This window comes from Barbatula barbatula (assembly GCF_947034865.1).
Source record: "Barbatula barbatula genome assembly, chromosome: 3".
Taxonomy (NCBI): Eukaryota; Metazoa; Chordata; class Actinopteri; order Cypriniformes; family Nemacheilidae; genus Barbatula; species Barbatula barbatula.
This window is the reverse complement of record NC_136764.1, coordinates 21377414-21399353: the sequence shown is the minus strand read 5'-3', so window position 1 is coordinate 21399353 and position 21940 is coordinate 21377414. Positions and strand designations below refer to the sequence as shown.

The 21940-nt window shown below is 41.7% G+C and overlaps 2 protein-coding genes across 5 annotated transcripts; one reads left to right on the top strand and one right to left on the bottom strand.

Moving 5' to 3' along the window:
* The first annotated feature begins 1294 nt into the window (after positions 1–1294).
* Positions 1295–9901, top strand: LOC306892065 (uncharacterized protein). Its single transcript, XM_079452827.1, has 4 exons — positions 1295–1854; positions 2762–3432; positions 3856–4012; positions 4176–9901. Exons 2-4 carry the CDS (start codon positions 2773–2775, stop codon positions 9755–9757), a joined length of 6399 nt encoding a protein of 2132 aa, XP_079308953.1. The 5' UTR covers positions 1295–1854; positions 2762–2772; the 3' UTR covers positions 9758–9901.
* On the bottom strand, positions 9808–21007 carry LOC306892066 (retinol dehydrogenase 12). Of its 4 annotated transcripts, none has more exons than XM_079452828.1 (7): positions 20869–21007; positions 20511–20626; positions 20221–20376; positions 19930–20034; positions 11770–11979; positions 11359–11551; positions 9808–11226 (listed from the first exon to the last, which is right to left on the bottom strand). In XM_079452828.1, the coding sequence occupies exons 1-7, from the start codon at positions 20889–20891 to the stop codon at positions 11124–11126; spliced, it is 906 nt and encodes a 301-aa protein (XP_079308954.1). In that variant the 5' UTR covers positions 20892–21007; the 3' UTR covers positions 9808–11123. The 4 variants fall into 4 exon arrangements, with proteins under 4 accessions (XP_079308954.1, XP_079308956.1, XP_079308955.1 ...); XM_079452830.1 differs by having other exon boundaries at positions 20511–20643; positions 20869–20976; XM_079452829.1 differs by having other exon boundaries at positions 20754–20871.
* Positions 21008–21940: the final 933 nt, after the last annotated feature.

Sequence of the window (21940 nt, the reverse complement as noted above, 5' to 3'; positions counted from 1 at the left end):
ACACTAGAGTGCGCTCGTGCTTGTTTTACAGTAAACTCTGTCTGCTGAAACGTCAGCACGCGCATGAAACTATACAGAAATGTTGGTGAATAGGTTAAACAACTTTTTTTTTGTCGGTCACACATGATCGATTATTAATCGTTGCAGTGAAGGTAGAGAGTAAATAAGACCATTATAATAAATAAGCTAGATTGAAAATGTCCCACTTTTTTATCATAACACTAAGTAAATAAATAAATAGAAGTTTTTTTTTAAATTGACGACTAAATAGTGAAGAAGAAGCAGTCAATAAAGTCCCAGAATGGATTGGGAACCCATTCAATATCCCTTAAAAAAATTCCCAAGGTGAAATCTAAATAAACTGGGTGGTAAAATGTTACACGTTACATTACATAGAATTGATATTTTAGATGCTTTTAGCCAACATACAGTAGGCCTATATCCCACAGTTACAATTGTCCATAGTTTTGATACTTTTCTAAAAGGTGGAAAAAAGTGTTTCCAAACTTTTGACTGGTACTGTATATAAATTGGTATAAATGTTGTTTTCTTTATTTACACACATAATGAGTAGATAATTACATGATATATAATGTCGTGTATAGGCTATAGGTACATAAATATCAACATTATACTGGCCATCTGCTATTAAAAACCAACATCAGTCCATTACTTGTCATGTAAATGCTGTTGTAACACCCAATGCTTACACACAGTTGAGTAAAACCCCAAATGTCTGCCCTATAAACTCAATGTTCTGCATGTGTGTGAGCCTCTTATCCTTGGGATCAAGACAACGTGACTTGTGACTTCTCCAAGTCACTGTGCCCTCCACAACCTCTAGGAGTATCGAAAAAGAATGGGATCTTTTGACAATGTCGGTGGAAATGAAGGCTACAAAGCCCTAGAGTAAAGATTGCAAGATATGCACATGAAAATTATATATAGCTTGCACAAGCAAAAATCAAACCGGTCTAACCATTTATTTTAAAATGTGATATAACAAATGGGTTTTACAAACAAAGCTGTTGAAGAATTAAGTCCCCTGCAATATGCGCTTTATATCCATATCTGATTAATTAATATGATAGAAGATTAGCATCATCCCACATGTAATGCGCTGGAAACTGTTGCTCCCCGCTGTAAACCAATCACTATAACAATATGCCTACTGTGCTTTTGTAGTCACTGTTACGCTCCTTCAGAGAGACACATGCTTACCAGCTGAGACTTCCCTTTCCCTTACTGTCATCATCTAGAAGCACTTCACCTCCCTCTAATCCCTATTAGTATAGACCTTAAATCTGCTTATATCTCTTCTGAAATGAGAAACACCTTCAGCCATCTGCTGATGATCAACCTGGTTAAAGAGATAGGAAATGAAAACCTGACTTTTTTACTTTCAAAATTAAAATAGGTTTCGCTAAATATACTGCTAGATGTAATGAAGAAACAGATATTAAAATAGGTCTACAGAGGTATTCCTGTTACATAGTAATGGCATGATTTCATTTGTTTGAACACTTATCTCATATTTATTATATTGTCATTTTTGATATCTTTGTGTAATAAATCTCAGTCTAAATATGAAATTTAATTTAATGTTAGTGCAGATGAAGGGGTATTCATTGAACAATCAGTTTTAAAATGTTATTATCACACGCCTGGAGGATTTAAATATAAAAGCATTCTTGTATTTAATTTCTTTTAAATGCCTTTTAACCGTGACTAAAGATTAAACAAATTGAGGCTGATGCCTGCACTCTTAAAATAGCCATGAGCGGTGTTCATAATCTCTTCAGTTGATGGTCACCTGTCTCGCCAACTCAACGCTACACTGAAAATGTGAAAAAGGTGAGATATTTGGTTTTAAATGGTTGTGTTGTTATCTCATACCTGTTGTAAACAACATTTGAGGAATTAAATTGTTTATGATTGTAGATTAAACAGCCAGAGCAAATATGTGCTAATGATCGCATGTAAATGTTTATTTTAAGACCCATTGTTTGGGCGCACAGTTATGTCAGAAGCAGGAAAGTATAAAGGGTGTTAAAATCAATATTGTTTTTTTGTAGTAGTGATTTCAGTTATTATTTTTTATAGATGAGTATTTATAGATTTCTATTATAAGATTTCCATTGTCTGTGTCATGTAACAGACACTAGAATTAATTTGGATTGTAATTTGCCAATAGACTTTTTCTAGAATTGTTTTTAGTTCAAAAATATTTTTGTCATATAATATACAAAAATATATTTAGTTAATTGTGTTTATGTTTTGTAATGGCTTAGGTTGTATTGAGCATTAGCATTAAGTCATGTTCAGGACTTGCAGTTTAGAATCTGGCTGTTAAGTAAAATGCTTCTGACCAAACTCCTACTATAGACAGTCAAGAAGAAAAAACATGTTATTGTTGACTGCAAAAGGCCATTTCATTAATGACTATAATAACATTTGTAAATGTTGTTAGTTGTTGCTGCTAATGAAATATATAGAAACTCATTCTAATGTATTAGCTGTAATGGGATTACACAGTAAAATAGGCTACAGAAAAAGAAAATATCAAACAATTCAAGGTTTTTTTTCTTTGATAGTCATTTTCATGGAGAAAATGAAGGCAATTTCCCAAATTTTACAATCAATCAAACATAATAGAAGACTCATTGTAAATAAGAACAGATACATATTAACATAAGAGGTAAAAAACTAATTGAACAATTCTCAAAATATTTAATGTTAACTTTGTTTACTTTTTTTACAGTTTCATTTAATATGAGCACAGTGCCCTTTAATGATGCACTCCAGCCAGATGTATCCCCTGGAAGCATGCATACACTGGTCTCCAGGCACCTGCTGCCCCATGCAGCACCTGCTACCTCTAAGAGGGTGTGCTTTTACAAGAGTGGGGACCCCCAGTTCACTGGACACCGAATGGTCATCAACAGCCGGACTTTTAAAACCTTTGATGCCCTTCTAGACACCCTCTCCAAGAAAGTGCCTCTGTCATTTGGGGTAAGAACCATCACAACTCCCAAAGGGACACATGCTGTCCGTACCCTTGATGATCTGCAGGATGGGGCCTCTTATCTGTGCTCAGACCGTAGGAAAGTCAAGCCTTTTAACCTGGACGCGCTTCACAAAACACAGGTCCCTTGGAACACTACCAGACCTGTTAGTTCAGGGCGCAGAGCTCTGGTACGGCAGCTAGTGAAGCGAGGTGAAGGGACCACACGGAGGGTAAAGATGCCTGAAAACAGTGTGGTAGGAAGGACACCAAAAAGGCTGACGGTCTATAAAAACAAGGATCCAAGCATTACACAGGTAATTGTTCTACAGAAGAGAACAGCCCCAAATTTTCAAGCGCTGTTGGATTATCTTTCGAAAGTGATGCAGTTCCCTGTACTGAAGCTTTACACAGAAGATGGCAGAAAAGTAAGTATTATGATATACAGTTTATATAATTTTGACTATTCATCCTGGCTACAAATTCTTTTACACAAATGTATCATGCATTTACGAATAAAAGCAAAATATACTTTAATTGATCAAATATGATATTCTAGGTATGAATTCTTCGTAAATCACAATCCTACCCTGTGTCTTCCAAATATATATTGGATATTAACAAAAATAAAATAGTATATTAATATTATATAATAATAAGTAACTTTAAGATCTAAAAAATAAATATATATATTCTTTATGGTTTTGATAACACAGACTTAACTGATTTTGACTAATAAAAAACGTAAACTGATGCAATGTTTTTTTTTACAATATTATCTATATCATAACATGAGCTAGGGCAAAAATATAAAGCTTTTGGAGTAAATAAATAAATGTTTTATCCCATAGGTTGATGGACTTCCCGCTCTTATTTTGTGCTCTGGGATTGTAGTGGCAGCTGGTAATGAACCCTTTAGAATGGGTATGCACAAGGTCCATGGTCCTAAAACCATACGGTCCAACATATCTGAATCCCTGGGTCTAACGCAAGCAAATACACTTTTAGGTAAGGTTTACAGTTTTTTTATTTGCCAATTCATTACTTGATATTTTAGCGAAGAAAATTAAAATTTTCAAGTGCAACTGATGTACACCTTTTAATTCTGAATGACATTTTACCTTTATTCCCCCCCCCACAAATTCAATTCTCTACACCATTCATCCATTAGAAGAAAAAAACAAAACATCTGCCCCTATTTCAAGATCAAGGAATTTCTCTTTATCCTCAGAGCGCTACCTCGTGGAGCAGATCAATAAGTCACTAAATGGAAGCCTGTCAGAGCACAACTTTCAAAAGACAGAATCAATGGAGACCGAAGGGAATCAGCCAACAGGACCAGAAGAGAACAGTGACTCTGTGACTAGTGTGGAAAAGAGAAATCACCCCATCATGCCTACGAAAGACGACATTGAGAAATCATTCCGAGTCAATGAAGATGGCAGTATGACAGTGGAGATGAAGGTGCATCTTACTATAAAACAAGAGGAAATGGTCCATTGGACAACAACACTAAGCCGTTCCTCTATTAACCACCAGCAGAGGGCAGTGGGCACTTCCAAGCCGGGATCAGGAGTAAACTCATTAGACATCGCCAATGACTCAGGCAAAGAGTCGAATGGGCCTCATAGCCTAGAATGTAAGGAAATTAACACCCTCACTGATAAAACCGTAGGGTTCAGTGAGGAGGAACAAGAAAATTATGGGAAGGCCGTATCACAGACTTCAGAAAAGCTTAAGCCAATTTACAGAAGGCTTCCCACTCCAGGTCACAGACAACGGAGGAAAGACACATCAATTTCAGAGACTGAAGTACAGGAGAGTACAGTGGGTGCATACTCGTACACGGAGCACACTGCACAGGGAGAATTGACAGAAGGGTACTGTGTGGTGAGTCGTAGCAGTAGCAGCAGCACCAGGAATTTGTCAAAACCCAAGAAGAGCGAGTCAGGAGAGATCAAGCAGAAGAAGTCTCACTCCTTCAGATCCTCAGGTGTGGCAGAGGTTCTTCAGCTCAAAAACAACGGGACAATGGGAATAACAGAGACTGTGCTGCACATATATGAGTCGCAGGGCATGTGTGACAATTACTATGCAAATACACAAGTGGATGTGGAAAATAAACCTGAATACTGTACCAAAGCTTTGCCTCGCAGCAGTCCAAGCTTGACAGACTCAGGACCCCGGTCGTCCAGTAATGACTGCGATGTGGATCTCACCAGGCAATCCACAAGCTCCAGCTCTGGAGACGGTGGAAGAAAGAACATGCTGTCAGTGTCATCTGCTTCTTCAAGACCTTCAAAAACAATAAGTAACAATCCGCAAATCCTCAGTGACAATACACAACAGGCTTCAGGAGAGTGTAGGTACACTGAATCCACAGAAAATAGAATGTTGCAGCCAATTGATGAAGACTTTAATGATATGAGGATTATTGGTAATAACAATTCAAATACTCCAAAGTCAAAAAAGTCAAAGCAAAGTACTTCTGACACATTGAGCCACACAGAATCAGAGAAAAGGACTCAAAGTTCAGCAGAAAGGATTAAGCACAACAATGGAAGAGATCAAAATAAAAAGACCAAGACATTCGAAGGTACGCCAAAAAGAAGAAGTTTGAATTTCAAAAGAAGGTCTGAAAAAGAACTGAAAACTAATAAAATCAAAGACATATCTCACAAAGTTAACACCAATGATTGTATCTCACTAGGGCTCAAAAAGTCAAATGTCTTGGACAACAGATCACCAGCCCATTCAGCACCTTTAACAAAGAGAATGCCAAAACAGCGGTCAATAAGTGGCATGAAATCAATGGCCACCACACAAAAACTAAAGTTGAGTGAGAGTGTGTCATTGCCTGTGCTGCAGTCATGTCCCTCCAATGTGAATCAATACGTTGAAAATTGGCTGCAGAAAATTCAACCAGACTCTTTGCCCTACGATGACGACATAGAGCATATGGAGAACATACCGAGGGCGGTTTTCGAGATCGGCAGCGACTCTGCAGACGGCTCTGAGATTAGAAGCGAACCTGAAAAGGCTAGCGTAGTGAATGAAGAGACTTCACTTAAACATGAGGCTGTGGAGAGGCCTGTGCCTATACAAATAAGATGTGAAGGAGAGCCACTCGAGGCCCAAAGACTGAGAGGCTTCTGTAAATCTATGCCAAGTGTGAGCGTACTTCCTACTGGACAGGAAAGCCACATGAGAATCCACAAGTCATCTGAGAACTTGGCTCCGCCTGACTCCTGCACTGGGGCTGGGACATCACAAAGCACAGATGTTAATACTGGATCAGGTGTGAAACCAGTTTTGAAACAGTTATGTTTGTCAATTCAGTCCATCAGACTAGCCTCGAGTCCAACCAACTTGGCACCCACTGTGATGGAAAAGTCCAGAAGCCTCCCAGACATTTCATCTAAGGTGGCCTCTGCGTTTGGTTCTCCAACTAGAGCCTTTCTTTCCTTTTTGTCTCTGATGATACTGAGAGATGGAAAATCCATCCTGGGCAAAGACGAATCACAAGCCTGCTTCTCGGAGGCCATGCAGGTAATGCAGTCCTTGGAAAAAATATCTAATATTAAAGACGATGAAGAGTTTAAGGCTAGCTTGACAAGTCTTCAAAGTTCAACCTCCTCACGATTAAAACAGAGCTGGAGAGATTTCCAGGAGAGACATTTGTTTGGAGAGAGTCCACCACTGTCACTGAGACAATCGGAGCAAGAGTTTGCGCTAGACGTGGACTCAGGAGGAGAGGGGGAGGAACAGGGTGAAAAGCATTATTTTGGTATAGAGCAGTTAATGGACGAACTGAACATGTCTGGGGATCTTCGCCAAGAAATTTCCTCTCTTGTTGAAGGAGATCTTAAAAGTCAAACAAATTTGAACAATGGTGAAAATGATATAAATGAGAATGGCTCAGTGAATGGTAGTTTGGAGAAAGCTGTGGATATGGAAATGGAAAAAGACCATTATGAGGTGAATGTTGGCTTAGAGAATGACACAACCAAAGATGAGATAACTGATGATCCAAAAGAACAGGAATCTCAGGAGCTTTATGTAATTCAATCTCATTTCCCGGATTTAGAAACTGTGGAACAACACTTAATCAATGACGATTCTGATATAGCCAGGCCTACACCTGAAGAAACCCCTGAAGATAATTGCCGTAATTCAAGCAAAGCAGAGGTTTTAGAAATGGCAGATAACAACCAGATAAACGCTGAGACAGAAATGGTAATTTATGGAGACTCTGAGAATAGAGAAGTCGAACAAGGCCATTTCAACAAAATTCTCACAGATATTGCTGGAGAAGACCTTTCTGATAAACAAAACAATATGTCTGAAGGTGACAACAACATAACAGCAGACAATAAACATGGAGACAGCAACAAAGAGGAGGAAGCTACCATTCTGCCAGATGACAATACAGATGACATATCAAAACAAAAGGTAACAGATTTAGCAGGAGATGAATGGTTCTCTGATGATCAGGGCATGCTGTCTGAAAGAGAGAATAACATGACACCAGATAATCTAGAAGTAAGGGAGGCCAATGAAGAGCAGGACACCATTCAGAGCATCAAGAAACATTCTGAACAGTCAGATGTTTCAGAACCTGACATTACAGATGCCACATCAGAACAAAAAGTCACAGATTATTCTAGAAACAAACAGTTTGAGTTGTCTGATGACCAGTACAATGTGTGTGAAGGAGATGACACAGCAACACCAGACGATATGGAAGAAAAAGACAACCTTCAGAATTTGAGGGAACATAATGAGCAGTCAGATGTTTCAGAACCAGATGAACTATGTTTAGCATCAGAAACTGAGTATGTGGAGTTTCCAGATAAAGAAACTGAACTAAATGGCCTAAATGAGAATGATGAATCTCAGTTCATTACAGGTGAAATACGAGAGCAAGACTGTGTTAGAGAGGAAACAGATAATTCTGATTTAGAGGAAGATGGTGGTGATGAAGAAGAGAGGCAAGAAAAAGAAAAAAAGTCCATCTTAGCTGAATGTGACGTAGAGTCACAAAACTCCCAACACTCTTTATCACGTCATTGTGATGCGCAGAGTAAACAAATAGTGGATGTACACGAATCAGGTAGCCAAGAAGACGATAAGGTCATTTCTCCAAATGTTAAAAATGATATGCCCCCTGAGATGTCAGAAGGTGAGGATCTCAGTTGCCCTGAGCGTTGTAATAATGTTGAGAATAGTAAAACTGAAAATGATGAAACACAACAAATTGATGACAGTTTTGTGAAAGGGAGGAAGAGTGATGATGAGGATCATGAGATCTCTGAACATTGTAAATGGGTAGATACAGATGCTAAAGCAGGCTCTTCTAGAATATCAGATCCTGAGGTTAAAAATGTGACAGGAGAAACATCAAGGTCCAGTATGAGTGATTCAGAACATGTTTGTAGGACTATAGAGGAAGACAGCCACACAGACAAAAATGAAACTCCTGCGTTCTGCGATCAGAAGAACTGCATGCCTAATTCTCACGATTTCCCACAACACTCTTTTATGTTTAAAGATGATATTAATTACTTTGCTGAAAGAGAGCCGTGCAGCAGTATGAAGACAAATTCAAGTGAAGAAAAGTTAGAAAATGTAGGCATGGAACATGGTTATCATTATTTACTACGTCCGACAGAGATCTCACAAGAGCTGTTAGACTTAGTAAATTCAGCATTGTTGTCTTCCACTCTTACTGTCAAATATGATTCAAATGGCAACCTCAGAATAGAGCCAGACAAATGCAAAATTAGGGAGATGTTCAGAGCTCAACATAGGTCGGATGATCAGTATGGCAAGAAACACCTTTCAAGCCCTGATACAGCCGATCTGTCCGATTATAGACCTGAGACATCAAACAACAGTGGACTCCAGTCGCAGGCCTCGATGGAGCTGTTAACCGAGAGCGATGATGAAGAAAAAAGATTACGAATCTTTAGAGAAGTCTTGAAACAAAGCTCTGAGAACCCACAAAACCACATGAGGGACAATAGCTCTGCGAAATCTTCTCCCATTTCAAGTTTGAACAGCAATAACAGTCTAAACGTTGCTCAAGATAACAAAAGTGTTTTACATGAACCACTTCATAACAACAGATCAACTTCACACCACGGAAACTCTGCACAGTGCGTGACCATAAACGGATACGTGGACTCTGAAGAGGGCGTGTTGATTGATAAAGGCAGGTGGCTCCTGAAAGAAAACCATCTCATTCGTAAATCTCCTCCAGTGCACATGGGAATGTATGGAAACGGGGACACCACGTCGCCCGATACGGGTTTGGACAACATGAGCGAAGATGCACCATATCCGCATTACGAGAACCAAAACACACCCCTCGCTGTAATATCCTCCTCTGATCTAGAAGATCTGGCTAAACCTCGTACACCAAAGTGTATGTACTTCAATGTGCCACACAGCAGTGGCTCGGATCTTCTCTCGGATGCACAGAGCCTGGGTGGAGGGAGTTCAAGGAGAAACAAGGAGCTTAAGGTGTCACCAATTGGAGAGTCTTCCAAAATTTGGGCAAAGAAAAATGGAAGTCTGTCTTCATTTGCCTCTGTTGAATTTAAACTGCCTGATGGGAAAGTTCATCCACAAGATGGGCCGGGTGCTGTGAATACTAACACATCTCACAGTAAAGACAGTAGAACAATGCAAGAGGAGGAGTCCAGGGTGGGCTTAAATCTCAGGTGTGGGCAGTACTGCCCAATACTGTAGATCTAAAGGGAAAATGCAGCAGCTTAACATTTATTTTCCACACATTTTTTGTTATTTCTAGTATTTTATTTCTGTCAAATATTTTTAATTGCACACATAATACAAGCTGTTTAATTGCATGTAATAAGACTTTACAACTTCACTTTGGTGCCTGCTTCAAACAGTGTTTTGAGATTTCAACAGCAAACAAATGAATCTTAACCATGCACAGGTATTGAAATATTTAATATTATTCAGATGCAGAGGGGCTATATTGCACAGTGAATCTGGTTTACTTGAATTTATTGAATTTCCTAAGTGGTATTTTATATGTAAATATTTACTGACTAACCAGATAACAATTATTGTTGTATTTGTATTTAAATGTCTCCCATGTCATGATAAACAAGCACCTTCGGCCCCAAAGTATACTTCTTTAGACAGTTTAAGAAACACACAAAATTTAAACCAGCACTGAAAATGGACTACACTGCAAAAAATTACTTTCTTACTTAGTCATTCTTCTTGATTCAAGAATGTTTAGACATTTTTTCTGGATAACTAAGTAAGAAACTCATTTTTTGCAGTGTAGGAGGACTGCTGAAAAAATACTTATGATAACTCGTATACAGAAATATGTAATAATACAATAAATATACCTATCACAAATGTCCTTTCAGAAATAATTGTGCCATTTTTACTGTCCAGGACATTCTTGTATTATACAGAGCAGAGGAAACACAGACTAACCCAATGTTTTATGCAATAACCCCATTTTAATTATGAAAATAGTTTCCATAGTTTCTCCTTCACTGCATTTTCACCCAATCCAATGTTACAAAAATATTGTTTATCTGGAAGAAGGCAAGCATATAATAATGTGATTGTGAAAGCAATGAGGTGTCAGGAGGCAGCTCTCATCATTACTACATTAAATGTGATTTTGTTGTTTTGTAAAGAGATCAAATAAAATGTACATCTAACATACATTAACACCTCTTCAAAAATATGTCTTATGCAAACTATATATGAAATAAAATAAGTTACTGAAAAAGGAATATTGCTTGAGTATTACTTAATTTTATGTTTATATCATACAACTCTGTAGACATCTGTATCAGACATTTCTATGATTAAGACTATAAATTATGTTACAGCAACATTTTATTATATTCGTTTTTTACAGTCAATAGTTTGATATAGTTGGCACAATAACAGGAAATCAAACTTACTTGATTTATTGATGTTTGGTTGCTCTGTGTATTAACTTCAATGCAGCTTAGAACGCATCGTAGAAAAGACTACAGGCTTCCGTCTCACGGAACCTGATTATATTACAAATCAAATCATTTTAAGTAAAGACATGAAAAAACAAAGCTCATTGCATTCAGTCCCAGAGTATTCCCAGCATCCTGCAGCTTAGCTCCCAAAGTTTCTCTGCCATTTCATCATCTCTAGCTGCTCTCGTGCATGTTGAAGGTCCACAGTTACTTAATACATTGTGAGAAAGGAAAAGGTGAACAAAACAAATTTAGTCTTGCATTCACTATGATGAGAGTATGTGTGTATGTTTGATGAGGTTTCTGCAACTATATGTTATGTATTATGTCAGAATTAAATACCTATAGTAACCACCACTTTCTTTGTCTAATTCTGGTTGTACTGCACAATAGATGGTGGTCTGTGCTCCCTGAACTGGGGTCTTTGTGAAAGGTCTGACAACTTTCCACATGATAAGGAGTCCAAGATTCATGTGCCTTTTGAGTTCTGTTCGCACAACTCCTGGATGAACGGCATATGCTGTCACGCCAGTATCTGAAAACACAACAAACATGTTTATTAGTTGATCAATAACAAAATTACCTCCTCAAAATGTGTATTTTGTGTTACACAGCGACATTCACTCCAAAAATAATAAAAATATAGTTTTTAGTGGTGCAGAAACTGCACACTTTAATTGACATCTTCAATTCACATTTCAATTCACTTCACCTTAAAATGTAAAAGCATCGTATAATCTGTTAAAGACTCACCCTTGAGTTTTTTGCCCAGTGAGCGAGTGAAAAGAATGATGGCCAATTTACTCTGACCATACGCCCTTCTGCTGTGATAATTTCTCTCACTATTGACATCATCGAGTCTTATAGTGCCCCAGCTATGTGCCATGGATGAGAGGTTGATGATTCTGGAGGGGGCGGATCTCTTGAGCAGGTCAATCAGCAGAGAGGTTAACAGGAAGTGACCTAAAACACATTTAATATTAAATTGCAATGGACCACTTCTCTCTATATACTGTATGTAAACACCAAAAGCACTTCCGGGTTTCATTTTTATATTTGAGATCTTACTTACAGTACTATTAAATCTAAAAAATAATCATTTAAAATTTTCTTTCAGTTATACAGCCACAGAAAAATAAAGAGACCATTTTAAACGAAATTCTGTGTTTAAAAAATGTGTTTAGGTAAAATTATTTTATTATTTTTGTTTTATTCTGTGAATAACTAACAACATTTCCACCAAAATTCACACAAAAAGATTTTTTCTATTTGCATTTGTTTGCAAGAAAAACGTCTCGGTTACGTATGTAACCTCCGTTCCCTGATGGAGGGAACGAGACGTTGTGTCGAACCGACAGATGGGGTTTGACTTGAGAACCTATCATCTTCTGACTATTTTGAAAAGGCCAATGAAATTGGCGAATGAAATTTGCATGCCGGACTTCGCCCCCGGATATCCGGGTATAAAAGGGAGAAGGCGTGCTGCATTCATTCACCTTTTGTGCTGAGGAGCCCTGAGAGCATCTCTTGCCTGCTGCAGCGGGCGACAAGTGTTGAGTGGCATGAGGGACACCGAGACGTTCCCTTTCTGTCGGTCTCTCGACGTTGTGTCGAACCGACAGATGGGGTTCCTATGGAAAACGCCACAGCACTATGCCGCATCACAATCTCTAGCGAAGCGACGGTTACTGGCCTAGGCGTGTCAGACGCGAGCGCTAGCGCGAAATTGTGCACTGACCCGCCCGGAAAGGGGGGGAAGGCGCTTTCGCAGGCGTACACCCTACCGCCGCCGGTCTCACGTGCTGGCAACATGCAAGACTCGGGCTGACACCGGTTCTACACGGAGGTTATAGAACCTCGCGAAGGCGTAGCCCAACCCGCAGATCTGCCAGAGAGGCGCTCTGAGCCAGTGCCCCTGAGGAGGCCACACCCCGAGTGGAGTGTGCCCTCACTGCCAGTGGGCACGGGCAGTCCTGTGATCGGTATGCCGTCGTAACAGTGTCCACGATCCAGTGCGCCAACCTCTGTTTGGAGACAGCCCCCCTTATGCTGACCTCCGAAACAGATAAAGAGCTGCTCAGAGCTCTGAAGCTCTGCGTGCATTTAGGTAGAGGCGCAACGCACGTACCGGCCACAACACGGACAGGGTTGGGTCTTCCTCCCCAGTGGGGAGCGCCTGCAAGTTCACCACCTGGTCTCGAAAGGGAGTGGTGGGAACTTTGGGCACGTAGCCAGGCCGGGGTCTCAGGATCACATGAGAGTTACCGGGCCCAAATTTAAGGCAATCCAGGGATACGGAAAATGCTTTTAGGTCCCCTACCCTCTTGATGGAAGCGAGCGCCAGCAGGAGGACCGTCTTCATCGAGAGGTGAGGAAGACCACATTGAGGTCCCAAGAGGGAACGGAGCGCGGACGGGCCGGATTCAGCCTTCTCGCGCCCCTCAGGAACCTAATGACCAGGTTATACTGCCCCAGGGGCTTGCCAGCAACTGGTACGTGATGAGCGGCAATTGCGGCTACATACACTTTCAGTGTGGACGGGGAGAGTTTCCTCTCCAGCCTCTCCTGAAGGAAGGACAGCACGTACCCGATCGAGCATTTCCGTGGGTCCTCTCCACGAGAAGAAGACCAGGACGAGAAGAGGCGCCACTTAAAGGCGTAAAGCCGCCTCGTGGCCCTTGCCTGTGTAATGGTCTCTACCCCCGCAGGGTCTCCTCGTCCCATCCAGAAGCCAGACATGGAGGTCCCAGAGGTTGTCCCGCGGCCAGCTGTGCGCTAGGGTATCCGTGCCGAGGAGGCCCTCGGTCAGGGAGTACCAAACCAAGCAATGGGTGGTATCCAGGGAGGAAAACAGGTCGATCTGCGCCTGCCCGAACTGCACCCAAATGAGCTGAACTGCGCGGGGGTGGAGTCGCCATTCTCTCCGAGGCGTCGACTGACGAGAGAGCTCATCCGCTGTCTGGTTCAGGTCACCCGGGATGTGTGTGGCACGCAGGGACTTCGTCACCTGTTGACCCCACAGGAGGAGGCGTCGGGCGAGTTCCGTTAACTGCCGTGAGCGAACGCCACCCTGGCGGTCGCTACGGCAGTAGTACTGTCCGACCTGCCAGCACCTACTGCCAGAGGCGCAAGTAGAACAGCTAACAACTCTTGACAATTAAATGCCAGCGCAGGCGGGGCCCCGTCCACAGACCCGATACTGCAGGCCCGTTGCACACCGCACCCCAACCCTGCGAGGAGGCGTCTGTTGACACCATGACTCGCCTCAAGACCTGCCCGAGAGGGACTCTGGCCCGTAAAAAAAAGGTCATTGAAGACAAGGGGGTTAGAATGCGACGGCAGAGAGGCGTGATGACGATACGCCTGCTGCCTGTGTGCCACGCTCTCCAGGGAACTCGTCTCTGTAGCCAGTGCTGGAGCGGTCTCATGTGCATCAACCGGAGGGGGACCACCCCCGCCGAGGATGCCATGTGCCCCAGGAGCCTCTGAAATAATTTAATAATAATAATCCGCCTTTCTTGGGGACGACAAAGTACGGGCTGTAAAACCGGCTGGACATTTCGGCCGGGGGACGGGCAATCTCGGCCCGTAGTACAGGAGCATCTCTGCCTCTGCTGAGGTGAAGAGGATGCCCTGAAACCTAGGCGGAGGCCTGGCGAATTGGATCGCATAGCCGAGACGGACCGTATTCTGTAGCCACCGTGACGGCTAGGAAAGTGCTACCCAAGCACCCAAAGACCGAAACAGGGGGACTAGAGGTACGATCTGCTTAATGGCCCCCGCGGGGGGTGGTCCGACAGCCTGCAGTGCCTGTCCCCCGCCGGGGGAGACCCCCACGGGAAGGGACCAGCTCCGCTGTGTTTCCGGCCTGGCGATGGCGCAGCTCAACGCACCGTTGAGGTGAGAGTGCTGAGGGCTGGCTATGTTTATACTCTGCACTGCGCGTCACCGTGACGCAATGTCGAGTCGCCGAACACCGTCTGCAGAGGGTGAGAGCGGCTGTGAGAAAGACCCAGGGGGAACGAAAGCTCTTGTGAACATGTGGGCACCAGGCCCCCGAAGGGGCCCAGCAGTTGTTGGGATGGGGCAGTAACCATCCCAGTCCGACCCGGCAGCGATAGAATGGCTGGGGTCAGGCCCAATCTTGTTCTCCTTGGGTTCACCTCATCAGGAGCGCTTGTGCTTCTGCGGCGGCTGCTGATGAGACGGCGGACCTTTCCTTGACGTCTTCCTCCGGGGGGCCGCCTGAGGAGGGGGCGCCAGAACCGGGGACGACGACAAAGGTGGCAGGGGCTGTTTAGGAGCAGACCCCGAACGGGACCTCGACAGCCGGAAGGCGGCCGGCCCGCGGCGGGACTCACCAAACAGCCCACCCTGCGAGATGGGAGCATCGAGAAAGCGGACCCCCTTCGGCGTCCCACATCTGGGCAAGGTTGAGCCAGAGGTGCCTCTCCTGGACAACCATCGTGGACATCGTCCTACCCAGGGCCCACGCCACCACCTTAGTCACCCGGAGGGCCAGGTCGGTGGCGGCGCAGAGTTCCTGCATTACCTTTGGGTCGGTCTCCCCTCGTGTAACTCTTTCACTAATGGACCTGCAGGACGGCCATGGTGTGAAGAGCGGGGGCAGCCTGGTCCGCGGCACTGCAAGCTCCCGACACCTGGGTGCCGAGAACCCCTCCAGTGGCTGACGGATTAATGCTCACAGAAATCCCCATGTCACCCACGCTGCTCGCTGTCACTGACGGCATGGCCGGAGCCACCGCGGTCACAGGACGGGAAGCAAACGAGGTGGTGGCAGACTCTTAAAAGAACACAGCCACCCGTGACTGCAACGTCTGAATAGCCATCCGCCCACAGTGCGGGCAGGATTTATCCACAACGGCTGCGTCAGCGTGCTGGACCCCCAAGCACGCGAGGCAGACGCGTCCCTCCCCCTCCTCAATGAGTGTGTTGCACCCGTGAGATCAGCGAGACATGCTGCGCTATAGAAATTTGCTCTTGTAGAGAGAAAAACACCTCCGGAACTGCTGAGACGCCAGGGGAAGTCACTGATGAGGGACAGTCCGCTGCACCACGTCGAGAAATCAACTCTTTTAGAAGGATTGTCATCAAATGCAAAGGCTCCGAAGAACAAAATTCAATTCAATTCAATTTTATTTATATAGCGCTTTTCACAATTTGCATTGTTCCAAAGCAGCTTTACAGGGGAAAAACGAAAAACCCAAGAAAGGGTAAAACACACTACATGGTGTGTTATATAATAAATCGAATTATTCTAGTAAATAATATCTAATGTCCGCATCTCCTGGTGGTTTATTTAGCATATTCGCATTAAGTGAATGCTTGGCAGAAAAGATGCGTTTTTAATCTAGATTTAAATTGGGCAAGTGTGTCTGATCCTCGAATAATATCAGGAAGGCTATTCCAGAGTTTAGGTGCCACGTATGAGAAAGCTCGACCCCCTTTGGTGGATTTAGTTATTCTAGGTATTATCAAAAGTCCTGCGTTTTGAGATCTTAGAGAGCGTGATGGGTTGTAGTGTGATAGAAGCTCTGTTAGGTAGGTAGGGGCTAAACCCTTTATGGCTTTATAAGTGATTAAAAGAACTTTAAAGTCAATACGATACTTAATGGGTAGCCAGTGAAGGGTTGATAACATTGGGGTTATGTGATCGTATTTTCTGGACCTGGTTAGAACTCTGGCAGCTGCTTTCTGAACTAACTGTAGTTTGTTTATTGATGATGCAGGACAACCACTAAGTAGTGCATTACAGTAGTCAAGTCTTGAGGTCATAAATGCATGAATAAGCTTCTCCGCGTCAGCAACACACAGAATATTTCGTAACTTGGCAACATTTCTTAGGTGGAAAAAGGCTGTTTTTGTGACATTTGAGATGTGATTTCGAAATGACAGGTTGCTGTCTAATATAACGCCTAGATCTTTTACTGTATTTGTTGGAGTAACAGTACATCCTTCAACTTGCAGTTTATAATCAGAAATATTTGGTTTGCGTGTCTTTGGTCCGATAAGTAATATTTCTGTTTTATTAGAATTTAAGAGAAGGAAATTACAGGTCATCCAATGTTGTATATCTTCAATGCACTCTGCCAGTTTGGATAGCTGGGAGGAATCATCTGGTCTTGATGAGCTATATAGCTGAGTATCATCTGCATAGCAATGGAAGCTAATTCCATGTTTTTTAATAATGTTTCCGAGGGGAAGCATGTATATGGAGAACAGCACGGGTCCCAGAACCGATCCCTGAGGTAATCCATAATTTACTTGCGCTAGATTGGATGATTCCCCATTTAAATGGACAAATTGATGTCTGTCTGACAAGTAAGATCTGAACCATTGTAGTGCCTGTCCCTCAATACAGGTATAATTGTGTAAGCGATCTTGAAGTATGTTATGGTCTACGGTATCGAACGCAGCACTAAGGTCAAGCAGGACCAGGAGTGAGATGTTGCCTTTATCTGATGCTATAAGCAGGTCGTTTGTAATTTTAACGAGCGCAGTTTCAGTGCTATGATGCGATCTAAAGCCTGACTGAAATTTTTGTTGTTATTTTGTAAGAAAGAGCACAACTGAGTATTTTAGACAGGTATGGGAGATTTGAAATCGGTCTATAGTTTCCAAGGTCATTTGGATCTAAGTTTGGTTTCTTGATTAGAGGCTTAATGACGGCCATTTTAAAGGGTCCTGTGACATGGCCTAGATTAATTGACGAGTTGATAATGTTATAGATGGGCTCAATTGCAACAGGTAGTAGCTCTTTTAATAATTTAGTTGGTATGGGGTCTAATAAGCAAGATGTAAGTTTAGAAGTTGCGATAAGTTGAATTAAATCTTCCTGTTTTATAGGTGAAAAACGCTGGAGCCTTTGTTTTGGAGCGATGGTTGGTGCTAATTCATAGGACAGATTTGGAGGTTAAGTTTTTACAATTTTGTCACGAATGTTTTCGATTTTCTCTGTAAAGAATTTCATGAATTCATTGCTACCGAGGTGCGGCGGAATAGCCAGGTCAGGTGGTGTCTGTTTATTTGTTATTTTAGCGACTGTGCTAAATAGAAACCTTGGATTGTTTTTGTTGGTTTCTATGAGGTTACGAAGGTGCTCAGCCTTTGCTGCTTTTAGTGCCTTTTTATAACAATTTGCACTTTCTTTCCACGCCATTTTAAAGACTTCTAATTGCGATTTTATCCATTTGCGCTCTAGTTTGCGAGTTTCTCTTTTAAGGGCGCGAGTTGTGCTATTGTACCATGGTGCAATATTTTTCTCATTAATCTTTTTTGACTTCGTAGGTGCAACAGCTTCTAATGTATTAGAGAAAATAGTACCCAATTTCCTGGTCATGACGTCGAGCGATTCTTTATTTATTGGTATGGTTATTAAAGGAGTCAGATCTGGCAAGCTCTTTGCGAAGCTATCTTTAGTAGCGGAGGTGATTGTTCTACCCTGTCGATAACGAGTTAAAGGGCTGATTCCTGACGTGCGCAAAGTACCCGTTATAAGATCGGTGACATCGTCGCTTTGAGGCATAATATCTATATTGGTTAGATCGGCTCCGTGAGATATAATCAGGTCTAGTGTATGATTAAATCAATGAGTGGGTCCTTTAATGTGTTGTATTACCCCAAAAGATTGTAGTTGTTCTGTAAACGCCAGTGCTAATGCATCGTTAGCGCTATCTACGTGGATATTAAAATCTCTGACAATTAGTATTTTATCAACGTTAACGAATAGGTCCGATAGGAAGTCCGCAAACTCTTTCAGAAAATCAGTATAGGGACCAGGGGGTCTATACACCGTAGCCAATGTAAAAGAAAGCAAAGGTTTTTTACTTTTGTAAGGAATAATTATGTTCAACGCAAGCACTTCAAATGATTTAAATTTATGCTCTGTTCTCTGAGTTACAGTAAGAAAGTTTCTAAATATTGTAGCGACGCCGCCACCCCGACCAACCGGACGTGGCTCATGCATATAACAGTAACTTGGTGGGGAACACTCATTTAGGCCGAAATATTCATTTGGTTTAAGGCAGGTCTCGGTAAGACAGAGTATATCAAAACTGTTGTCCGTGATCATTTCATTTACAATTACTGCCTTTGAATTTAGTGATCTAATATTAAGTAGGCCGAACTTTATAAATTGGTTTTGGTTGTTTATTACATTGTCTTCAGGTTTAATCACGATCAGATTTTTTCTCTGACTTTTGCCAAAATGTTTACTTTGTAGTATTATTCGGCGGACACATACAGTCTCTATATATTTGGAAGCAGTAACATTTATAGCAGTTGAGGCGCACATACTATGGTTAAAGTTTTGACTTACCTGAGGGAGACTTACCTGAGGGAGACTTACCTGAGGGAGACTTACCTGAGGGAGACTTACCTGAGGGAGACTTACCTGAGGGAGACTTACCTGAGGGAGCCATAGTCAACCGGTGCGTAGCGCCTTCGAGATGTTGTCGGACAGGAGAGCCGCTCCGATAATGCTGGGGTGCAAAAGGTGAATGAATGCAGCACGCCGTCTCCCTTTTATACCCGGATATCCGGGGGCGGAGTCCGGCATGCAAATTTCATTCGCCAATTTCATTGGCCTTTTCAAAATAGTCAGAAGATGATAGGTTCTCAAGTCAAACCCCATCTGTCGGTTCGACACAACGTCGAGAGACCGACAGAAAGGGAACCACAGAAAAGATTCTCTGTATTTTTTCAGACCTCAAATTCTCTGAAATGGACTGAAATGGCCACAATACTAGAAATACTGACAATTTTGCAATGGTCTCTTCATTTTTTCCCTGGCTGTAAATGTTTTGTTGGTTCCGACGTGTTTATATGAGGAATCAACAGCATTAAAAATGCAAAACAAGATCTCAGTTTTGGTCAGAGAAGGTAAACCTTTACCTAAGTAATTGACACCAAACTGCATCTCAAAGCCATCTGCTGTTTTAGAGTATGGACACATCATGACCCCAGCATTGTTAATGAGAATGTGAAGTGTTTGCTCCTCTGGTAAAAGAAAAACGTTTTAACAGGTATTTTGTTGTGTTGTAGGTGGCAGACTATTTTGTTAGTAGTTAAAAAGTTCATCACATTATTAAATTACATTATGAAGTGTAAAATAAAGATGCTTGAAATTTTAGTTAGACAGAATAAAATATTAACCAATAAGCATCAGTTATAGATGCCACTTACCCTTGTTGATCATCTCAGCAAATTCACTGATAGACTTGGTGTCGGATAAGTCCAGTTTTCTGACGACAATGTTGTGATTTCCTGACTCTTCAAGGATCTCTTTCTGTGCACTCTCTGCTTTGTCAAGGTCTCTGCAAGCCATTATTATTCTGGCCCCTGTGTGAAACAAATTCCCGTAACATTATAAATGCATTTTGAATATTAGTTATAGCTGTATGTTTTCAGGATTCAACAACATCTTAACTGCAGTAATTATAGTGAAGCATGCAAGACTAAAATAAATGTGATACCGCGTTTCGCGAGGTCTCTTGTGGTTTCTTTCCCAATGCCAGCATTTGCTCCTGTGATAAGGACTGTTTTACCATCAAGCTGTATGCTAGATGACCACCGGCCACAGACAAATTCTCTGTGCAATCATAAAATCTTGTTTACGAAACAAAATAAATAGGCAACATGTGAACAACAAAAGACGAGTTTAACAATTGTTTCCCTAAAACAAATGAAAAGCATCTTTAGAAGTGCACGATCCTTACCAGATGTTTCTTATAACCGTCTTAACAAAATATGAATCATGAACTGTTGTTTTATGTAAAAGAACACACAGTGAACATCTGCATGTGCGCACCGTGAAATCAATTGAAAATTTACCTCAGAGTGTAAATGTTGGACATCTTGTGATTTCCCTCTGGAGTTTATTGCAAACGCTGCAATGAAAGACAATGTTACGTCGCATTTTATCGAGAGCCACAGTGCATTGCTATGGATTAGAAGTTGAACAGGCTAATCCACGGCTAATCAGACTTAAACCACTGATCCACTGTTCACTCAGTCTCAATGCATTCCTCTGTGGATTCTAAAGGCCTCATGCTTTCAACTACATTCACATTGAATTTGATGAATATACAAGCTTTGGAATCACAAACCATAACTCAAAGGTTATGATTCGTAATGCAAACACTGGAAAGTAAATGATTAGCAGGGAAATTATGAAACTAAAAGGTAATAGAAACACAAATAGCTTTGAAAACCACTGGGTGGGATTACATTAATACTCCGCAAATGAACCACCAAAACTGCGTTGTGTGGGTGTGTCAAATACAAATATAAAAAAATATCATCCCACATAGTCCTCAATTCAATATATTGGGAAAGAAAATGCATTTCGCATAAAACTGTCAATTTGCGGATCCCTATACGTTTTTCAACCTGACCTCACATGAATTTGTAACTATTTTACGAGGTGTCTAATTCGTATGAATTCGTACAAAGTGAATCTCACCAAAACGTTTACAGGACTCTTCTGCTTTTTGCACACTTGTTTGTTATTAAGTCATGGAGGAAGATATTTTATTGATTGTGGAATAAAGCCAAAGTTAAATTCTGTAATAAAGTCAAAAAGTCTAATTAAATGTACGGATCGCTAATTTACTATAATCTGCTGTTTCATACAGACTGTATAGGCTACTATCTGTTATTAGGACTATAGATATTACAATCTAAGGCCTTTTTAGGTGTTATCATGCACAGCTTGAGGCGGATAAATGTCTGAAGTTTTATAATTTGGGGGTTTTCTGTTTTACATTGTTTCCCATTTTTTTCCTCAACATCTGATAGTGAAAGAGAGAGAGAGAAAAAACAGTTAATGGGAGAAAAGTAGACCAAGAGAGCAGGAAGAACTCGCAGCTTTCTTGGGCGTGTTGTTAAGATTTGTAAATCTTTA

Bases quoted from the DNA above. Each gene is read 5' to 3' on its own strand.
- LOC306892065 (XM_079452827.1), top strand. From the start codon at position 2,773: ATGAGCACAGTGCCCTTTAATGATGCACTCCAGCCAGATGTATCCCCT. The intron at 3,433-3,855 runs GTAAGTATTATG...TTTATCCCATAG, and splicing joins ACACAGAAGATGGCAGAAAA to GTTGATGGACTTCCCGCTCT. The intron at 4,013-4,175 runs GTAAGGTTTACA...TTCATCCATTAG, and splicing joins GCAAGCAAATACACTTTTAG to AAGAAAAAAACAAAACATCT.
- LOC306892066 (XM_079452828.1), bottom strand. From the start codon at position 20,891: ATGTCCAACATTTACACTCTGAG. The intron at 20,627-20,868 runs GTAAATTTTCAA...ATGATTGCACAG, and splicing joins TCCAACATTTACACTCTGAG to AGAATTTGTCTGTGGCCGGT. The intron at 20,035-20,220 runs GTAAGTGGCATC...TTCTTTTACCAG, and splicing joins TGCTGAGATGATCAACAAGG to AGGAGCAAACACTTCACATT.